Source organism: Fragaria vesca, linkage group LG7 (assembly GCF_000184155.1).
Source record: "Fragaria vesca subsp. vesca linkage group LG7, FraVesHawaii_1.0, whole genome shotgun sequence".
Lineage (NCBI taxonomy): Eukaryota > Viridiplantae > Streptophyta > Magnoliopsida > Rosales > Rosaceae > Fragaria > Fragaria vesca.
Window position 1 is genome coordinate 12925055 of NC_020497.1, and position 9319 is coordinate 12934373.

At 36.3% G+C, this 9319-nt stretch overlaps 1 protein-coding gene and 1 pseudogene across 2 annotated transcripts in view; both read right to left on the bottom strand.

Moving 5' to 3' along the window:
* Positions 1–903: 903 nt before the first annotated feature.
* LOC101295563 lies at positions 904–5818 on the bottom strand (annotated as a pseudogene). The gene is made up of 12 exons (XR_185242.1): positions 5698–5818; positions 5367–5536; positions 5073–5223; positions 4782–4944; positions 4410–4596; positions 4146–4233; positions 3219–3339; positions 2820–2989; positions 2306–2497; positions 2027–2203; positions 1727–1906; positions 904–1633 (listed from the first exon to the last, which is right to left on the bottom strand). The product of XR_185242.1 is annotated as a cinnamoyl-CoA reductase 1-like (transcript).
* Positions 5819–6300: 482 nt separating this feature from the next.
* The window catches only part of LOC101295856, a 17747-nt gene continuing 14728 nt past the window's right edge, over positions 6301–9319 (bottom strand). The window contains exons 7-12 of the mRNA XM_004307180.1: positions 8728–8851; positions 8385–8563; positions 8079–8270; positions 7791–7953; positions 7070–7256; positions 6301–6632 (exon numbers count right to left, since the gene is read on the bottom strand). Of these exons, the coding sequence (XP_004307228.1) occupies positions 6494–6632; positions 7070–7256; positions 7791–7953; positions 8079–8270; positions 8385–8563; positions 8728–8851 (984 nt within the window). The 3' untranslated portion in view covers positions 6301–6493. The remainder of the gene's footprint in view (positions 6633–7069; positions 7257–7790; positions 7954–8078; positions 8271–8384; positions 8564–8727; positions 8852–9319) is intronic.

The window sequence follows — 9319 nt, forward strand, 5'->3', positions numbered from 1 at the left end:
TAGCCATTATAAAACTAACGATTATATTCGGAAAAGCCAAAAGTTGCATCAGTCGGGCCTAAAACTCAAATAAAATGGATCAGACATAAAAACAGGCCTTTTGAAATATGTTTTGGTATTCTTAAAGTTTGATCACTTAATGAGTTTTTCATTCGTTTTCTTTAGTTACTGAATCAAAACAAACAATGATTTGTGATCTGTGATTATTCCTAAGCTCTGATACCATACTATAACAAACTGAATTCAGGATCTTTATATCACAAAACACAAACACATATATCAATACAACTCAGATCAACAAGAACAAACATAAACACAGATTCCTAATTACAGTAGGATAAGTAACTCCAGCAAGTGCAGGTGCTCCATAGCCATAGCCTTCATATCCAGAACCACCACCAGTCCAAAGACCCAACTACCCATTTCTTACTGGTTAAGAGAATGTTGCTTCCATTCCTCCAAAGACCCCAACTAACCATTAAAAGCTTCTAAAAATCTCATGTACGTTATTTTAGCTTTGTCTAATATCCACTATGGCCCCATCTAACCATTAAAAGCTTCTGAAAAAAAAAAAAATCTCAAGTTTGAGACTTATAGTTTTGTCTATTATCCACTCTTTGAAGTTAGTATGTGGAAGCAGAGAAAGATTGAATGGAGCTTGAGAAAGTTTATATCAATCTAGTCGAAGCTTTAAAAGGAGAATTAGGGATTTTTCTATAGGGGATCGGAGTGGTTTTCCTTGGAGATGGAAAATCCGACCGCCGGGTTTTATCAATTTGCAATTTCTTTGAAAAGAAAAATTGAAAGCCAAAAGCCAAAAGCCAAAATATAATTATTTTTTAAAAGATAGCCAAAATATTTTAAACCCATTAGATTTTAGAAGGATAACATAGTTTTTCTCTTCAAGTATTACGTGATCTGTGGCATGATTACAAATCTTATGCCTCGTTGCAGGCTTGCAGCTGCAACAATCATATCTCTTGATACATAGTTTCTGAAAAATTCAAACCCTTTTTGACTCTAGCATTGTTACCCTTTTTCTACGTACGTTCTCATGAACATCAATACAAAGAAGCGCCTATAATATGTTTACAAACCCATTGCCAAAAAAAAAATATATATGTTTACAAACCATAACAAATTAAGGCAACACCGTACTTAATAGTAACTAAAGAGCAAAATAACAGATTAATAGATCCACAAAGAGCAAGAGATACTGATTCTTCAATCCATAAGAGCAGCTGATTGAATTCGAGAAGTTGTGATTCTCCATTTATTTGAATTCTTCAAATGTGCTTCTGATTAAGTCAGCACTTTTTGATTAAATGAGCTGAATAAGAAACCAAGGACAGCTCCAAATCTGACTTGCTTATTTTAAGAAATCCTGGACATGTATGCATCTTCAACATTCTCTATTGAGTTGAGAAAAAAGACTTCAACTGCAAACATCTAACCAGTGTGTACGTTTTAATCCAGTTAGCTAATTGAGGAAGCCCTTCTCCTTCAGGCTTTCAACAGTGTCTTTGAGCGTTACTTCAAGAGGAAAGAAGTTAATTCCCAAACCTTTTGCTTTCTCATTGGATACTTGAAAAAATGGGTCAGAAGGAAGAATACGAACAGGATTCTTGTCATCCTCAGATCTGCCAATAATAATATGAGGAATTTAGTAACATGCAGTAATCTTAATTAGTGACACTGGTATTAGTTGTTCTACTTTGCAAATGACAATGTACCTTTCAGGAATGTTCAAAGTCGGATAAAGTTGTCTTATAATCTTCAGAGCCTCGGAGATGTGCGCGAAATGGCTAACCAAACAATACCTTCCACTAGCTGAAGGAAGTTCAAATGCTTGAATATGGGCAGAGGCGACATCTCTAACATCAACAAATCTGTAATTTGTAGCCGGCAATGCCTTGCCTACATAAAAAGGGAAACAAAACATCATTAACTGCTAGCTTGCATCACAAGAATCATCTGATCAGTTCCAGATAGGAGATGATGGATGATAGAAAAAGATAGATGAAGAATATGTGCATGTACCAGTAAGGAGACTCTGAATCACCTCTACAGAGAGGTTAAGAGTTGGCTGTAACAGCGGTCCAATTACAAACCCGGGATTCATTGAAACTAGGTCAATCCCATTTTCCTTGGCAAATTTCCAAGCAGCCTCCTCAGCTAAAGTTTTTGAAAGCATATACCATAGCTGATCGAACAAGTGACACATTAAAGACCTTAAGTTTGAGTTTATAGTTCATAACTCCATATACCTTATACTTCTCACAAAAGGTAGAAAACACAGTTATACCTTATGTTTCTCACAGACAAGAGGATCCGAAAACCATGTTTCATCAACTACCACATCTGAGGTCAAAGGTTTTCCAGTCAACATCACTAAAGCCATTGAAGAAGTAAAAACCACTCTCTTGACAGTCGCAGTTTTTGCGCATGATTTCAGAACATTATGTGTTCCTTTTACTGCCGGGTCAATGAGTTCCGCCTACAGATCGACAAAGAATCATTGCTGCTTTTACATATATTATGATTGATTTCGAACAATAAAATGTATTATCTCAACAAATACAGATACACACATACTGTATTTGTTCCTCTTTGATATATAAGAATTTATCTGGTGTTGTTGTTAACCATCATCAATGATTCATTTGGGTGTGTGTGTATCTCAGGTGAAGCCATCCTTATTTAACTATGGTACGGATTTCCTTAATTCAACTCAGTTTTGATCATATATATAGCGGGTGAAAAGATTACAGTTTACATGAATTCATAGCAGAATTATATTCAGCAAAAAATTGACTAACCTGCGGATTAGTAGATGATAATACGACAGGGGATGCTGTATGAAAAACACCTTCACACCCATGAATGACAGGATCAAAAGAACCTTCTTCTAACAAGTCTGCTTTAAACAAATGAAGCCTTTCCTTTGCTCCATCGAGTGAAAGCAAGTGTTCTGTTTTCTTTGCATCATCTGTCAAGTACATATACACACACATCCATGGATAGTCGGAGTCAAATAAGCCAGTCAGGATTCTAAAGCTTATACAATTTGGTACTCGAACAGATTAATCGATCACTTTTTGCAAATTTAAGGCTTTACCAAACCATCATGGCAATAAGACGATGGTAAACAACAGAATCGATGCAAGTTAAATTGAACAAAGTTACTGAAAGTGGAATTGGTAGTAGCTAGTACTGACTTGGGTCACGCACGGTGGCTTTTACAGTGTAACCTTGTTGTAATAAAAGCTTGACCAGCCACGATGCTATGTAACCGGAGGCTCCTGTTACACACACAACCTTCGTTGCTCCGCTCATCCTCTCTCTCTCTCTCTCTCTCTCTCTGTGTACGTTTAATGGTGATTGATGGAGATGAAGATCGATCTGGCTCGACAACCCAGCAGTATTAACGTTGTCACTCAGTTAATTTATGACGGAAGGGAAGGCGTCATCAGCTGTTGTTCTATGACCATAGTCAAACAATATGCAATCAGCACCTACGTCATGATCATATATTAGACAGTGATATAGCTTAGATTCAATTCAGTTCCAATCTTTTGGAAGAAATGCTAAGCTGCTTATTCGCGTGAGATGCTTCGACGGATGAAACATGCATATATCAGTTCTTCAAGATCCAACCATGATATTGATATTTGCTAAATTTGCATGCAAGCTTTCGAGAAACAGACATTCTTTTCTTGCATGGTCTTGCAATCTATTATGAACTTGTTATTGGGATTTTTGATATAATAGAAATTGTTGTCCTAACGGTTACACAAGCAATGTGTAACCAATGAAATCTATCATTGCAATGTTGCTCTAATTTTCATTATTTGTCGGTTTCATTTCACATAAAGTCTTAACACGTTATAACCCCAATGTCCCAAACCAAAGGCCTCGTAAAGGCCGGTAACGGCACCATGCACTCCCTCTCAAGGGCTTCTTCATTTCTATTAATCATAGTTGAAGTTTTCTGCAAATGACTCAGAACACCATTGAGGTACGCTTAATTATGAGCAAATTAACACTACAAGATACACAGTAACTGTTTCCTTACTTGCAAATGAGTTCCATAATTAGAAGAAGTTCTTGCTCTTCAAACTTTCAAGAGTATCCTTCAAAGACACTTCAAGTGGAGTAAGCTTTACACCCAAAGTTTGGGCTCTTTCCTTGGATACCTGGTAAGTTGGTGTGAAAGGTTTGTCATCTGCACATCTGTCAAAAACAGCAACTGTTGAGATTGTGAAAATGTTTGCATTATCCGGCGGTACTGAGAATAAGAATTACTTTAACAAAGTATGAGAACAGAACAAAAGGCAGGGATATAGCAAAGATGTATTTGCAGGTATCAACTTGACCAAATGAACTTCCCTCCCTCTCTATCAACTTACTTCTCTGGAAGATTGAGTGCAGGGGAGATATCACTCAACATTTTCACAGCCTCTGAACAGTGTTTTACGCTTTCAGCTAAACAATAACGTCCACTAGCTGAGGGGTTCTCAAAAGCTAGAATATGCGCAATCGCAACATCTCTAACATCAACAAATACATAAGTTGTGTTGGGAAATTTTTCAGTCCCTGCATCAATAAAAAATTATCAGGAACTATAAGTACATGGCAGATTGTTTAAGACCGATATCAAGCTAAAGCACAAACTAACTTTGACAGTTACTTTGTAACAAAAAGCCACCAGACTATGTCATAGGTGATTGTATATATCTCATATGTTAACATGTTGTAGAATTTCATATTAATAAAAGTACCATCCACGAGATTCAGAATTTTTTCCACACTTGTGTTCAGAGTTGGCTGTAAGAGAGGGCCGATCACCAATCCTGGATTTATTGTTATAATATCAATGCCTTTCTCTTTTGCAATCCTCCAAGCAGCTTCTTCAGCTAATGTCTTTGAAAGCATATACCAAAGCTGATGAAAACCAATGTCTTAGTAAACACACTACGCATAGTTTTTATGGCAGGAAAGAAATAAGATACAACTAGAATTAAGGTACAGCATGGTATGCGAGGCAACCACAAAAACCATCACACACAAACCTTCGCTTTCTCACAAATAGCAGGATCTGAAAACCAAGATTCATCCACTATTACATCAGGAGCAAGATGGTTTCCATTAAATATAACTGCTGCGATAACATAATCCAAGGACATTAACCGTTCCCTTCAAAGCAGGGTCCAATAATTCTGCCTGACAAAGATTAAGAGCTAGCGACATTATAGTGCATAACTGCATATTGATCTAGCTAGATTTTGAAGGTAAAATGAAACTGCATCAACAAATTAGAAAACTGGTAAACGTGCCGAGTATGTTAACAAAGACAGAGATGATACCTGAGGGTTAGTGACAGAAAGAAGTACAGGGGATGCCGTATGGAAAATGCATTCACATCCGTCAACTACAGAATCAAAAGAACCTTCTTCTAACAAGTCTGCTTTAAACAAATGAAGCCTTTTCTTTGCTCCATCAAGTGAAAGCAAGTGTTCTGTTTTCTTTGCACCATCTGAAGTATGCAAAAGCCAAAAAACAAGACATGCTTTCTTAAGAGTGAAAATTAAAACCGAGATTTTGAAAGATCTGGCTAACCTGAGCAAGTTTAATTGGATAAGAAGTTGAAAAACAAACTGGGGAGAAAGAAAGAAAAGAGAGAGTGATGGAACTGACTTGGGTCACGGACAGTGGCTTTGACAGTATAACCACGTTGCAACAAGAGCTTGACCAGCCATGATGCTATGAACCCAGATGCTCCTGTCACACACACAACCTTGCTTTCTCCGCAGCTCATCCTTGTTCTCTCGTTCTCACTGGTAGAAGGTTAGAGCCGAGCTTTTTTTCTCTTGGTAAATGGATGAATATATAGAAGCAGCCAGGATTCAAACAAAGCCAAGGCATACAACGTAGTTTACAAAGCTGAGTTTTTGTGACATTGGAGACCATGCAGCTTAATTAATGTATTAGATTCCCCTGACTGGGTCATCTTAGAATAACTAATGAATTAGCTAATGGTTGATGGTTGTTTTCAGTTTTCTCTCAAAACAAAAAGTAATGATAAATTGATAATTAGTCTGAACTTACCCAGATTTTTTATGGTGCAAGTATTTGGTTTTGATTGGAGAAATTGTGCTGCAACAGAATGAACTGTATCAACTAGCTTTATCATGTTTAATTTTGTATATCAATTAGCATTAGTACTATAGTTGACTTAGCTTAGGATTAATTACTTATCCTAATATACATGGATGTCATACTATATAAAGCCTGGGAGATGATTGTCAACACATTATACTTTCTGATAAGTTATAGTTTTTGCAAATGATACAAAGCACCAATATATGCAAATCGTCACCACAAGCTATAAGTTACATAAGGCAATGATATCATAAACGATAAAACCTGAGACTGAGAGGTACATATACTATCAATCTGTAACTGTTTCATGACTTGCGAATGAGTTCCATAATCAGAAGAAGTTCTTGTCCTTCAAACTTTCAACAGTATCCTCTAGTGTCACTTCTAGCGGAGTATACTTTACACCCAATGATTGGGCTCTTTCCTTTGATACCTGGTAAGTTGGTGTGAAAGGTTTGTCATCTGCACATCTGTCAAAATAGAGACTATGAGATTGAAGTCCCAATATTATGTATAGGGCAATTGTAAGATGTTTAGATTACTAACTGTACTGAGTATAACATTTACTTTAGATCGGGGGACAAATGGCAGGGGATGTAGAAAAAAATCTATTTGTGGATATTAAGCTGACCAATGAACTTTTATCAGAAGAAAAATGTAGGCTTAAAACAGATATTGTCCAAATACACATTTTATAGGCAATCAGTTAATCATTCATGCCAGAAGTAACATGCATTTTGTGTCCTTGTAAGCAGATACTAACTATGCAAGAGGGCAAGTAATGAAATCTAGCAGCAAATCTGCAAATGTACCATTTCTGACAAAGTAAACCTGCACTATTCTTACGACTATCTCTAAAACACAAAAAGGAATGGCATGTGACAATTAAATTATATTAGCAACTCACTTATTTGGAAGATTGAGATCAGGGGAGATATCGTGCAACATTTTCACAACCTCTGAACAATGTTTTATGCTTCCAACTAAACAATAACGGCCACTAGCTGAAGGGTTCTCAAAGGCTAGAATATGTGCATTGGCAACATCTCTAACATCAACAAATCTGTGAGTTGTGTTAAGAAACTTTTCAGTCCCTGCATCAATTAAATGATAATCAAGAACAATAATTTCTTGGTAGATGTGGCAGATTGTTTAAGACGGATATCAAGCTGAAGTGCAAAGTAACTTTCACTTAAAGTTTATAGCACAAAGAAAATTACACCTTCACCAGTCAACTTGACTCCCGACCCCCTTTTCAGCAGAAATATCCATGTGTAAATCACCATGTTTGTACTTTCATGCAAATGATTGTACTGTGAATGTAAATCAGCATTTCAATGTAATAGTTATAAACTGATGATAAGAAGTATCATTCAAATGACACTAATGAACACACTCTTAATGATGTGCTAAAGAATAATCATTATTCAAAATGTGCTGAATCAATTAAATAAAATGAGTAGTAGTATTTAGATGAGTTATATATGGTTATATGGCCATGGAGGCAAGGGGTTTCAACGCAAAGGTCTATTATACAAATGCAGAAGTTCTAGCAGATCAACAGACACTTTAATTCTCACCAAGATAGAGTAGAATGGGTAAAAATGAACTTCAGATGTAAGTAATACCATTTACGAGTTTAAGAACTGGTTCCACACTAAAGTTCAGAGTTGGCTGTAAGAGAGGGCCGATCACCCATCCCGGATTTATTGTAATAACATCAATTCCTTTCTCTTTTGCAAACTTCCAAGCAGCCTCCTCAGCTAATGTCTTTGAAAGCTGATACCAAAGCTGATGAAAACCAATGTCTTAATACAACGCACATAGTTTTTATGGCTTGAAAGAGACAGGATAGAAGTCGTATTAAGTTGTAGCATGGTATGTGAGGCAACCACAAAAACCATATACACACATACCTTTGTCTTTTCACAAAAAGCAGGATCTGAAAACCAGGATTCATCAATGGTTACATCATCAGCTAAATGTTTTCCATTGTATGCAACTGCTGCCATAGAGGATGTGATAACCACCCTTTTGACAGACGAAATCTTCACACACGATCCAAGGACATTAAGAGTACCCTTCAAAGCAGGGTCAATTAATTCTGCCTGACAAAGATTAAGAGGCAGCAACATCAATAATCTAGCTAGATTTTGCAGGTAAAATCAAACTGCATCAACAAATTAGACAAACTGGTCAAGTTAATAAAGAGATGATCTAACCTGTGGGTCAGTGGCTGGAACTATTACAGGTGTCTCAGGTGATGGCTTATGAAAAACACATTCACAACCATCAACTACAGAATCAAAAGAACCTTCATCTAACAAGTCTGCTTTGAACAAATGAAGCCTTTCCTTTGCTCCATCAAGTGAGAGTAGGTGTTCTGTTTTCTTTTGATCATCTGCAGCATGCAAAAACAGAACTTGCTTAATTAAGATTGAAAATTAAAACCCAGATGTTGAATGTGAGAAATAGTGATAGAAGAATTAAGCAAGCTCAAATGGATTAAAAGTCGAAAACAAAACGGGAAGAAAGAAAGAAGAGAGAAAGAGTGATGGAACTGACTTGGGTTCCGTACAGTGGCTTTAACAGTATAACCTCGTTGCAACAAGAGCTTGACCAGCCATGAAGCTATGAACCCAGATGCTCCTGTCACACACACAACCTTCCCTCCTCCGCATCTCATCCTCTTTCTTCTTCTTTTTCTCTCTGCTTCTTTCAGCGGAGACCATCTCAGTAGTGTAGGATATAGGATAGTTTGTTGCTAAATTTATAAATAATTAGCATATTTAACAATTAAAATAATAATTGTGTTTTAGCAGTAATTACTAAATGCAAATTAAGTAATATTTTTAACGAATTATAAACTTACACGTGGATAAAAAATGGAGGGAAAACATAAGTTTTTATTTAGCAATTCTTGTCTGAGAAATTTTAAATACACACCCCTAATCTCTTAATACACACATCTATTATTTTATGTTTCTATTAAGATTTTATAGGTAAGTTAAATGACCAAAACAAACATCTCTTATTAAAAAAAAAATCGCGCTAAAAGTATTTTTTTCAACATCTTCTACCCCAAAATCGTTGAAAGTACGTTTTCTCCCATAACCCAACTCTTCTCCACAATTCATTTGGGTTGTTCTTTTTTCTT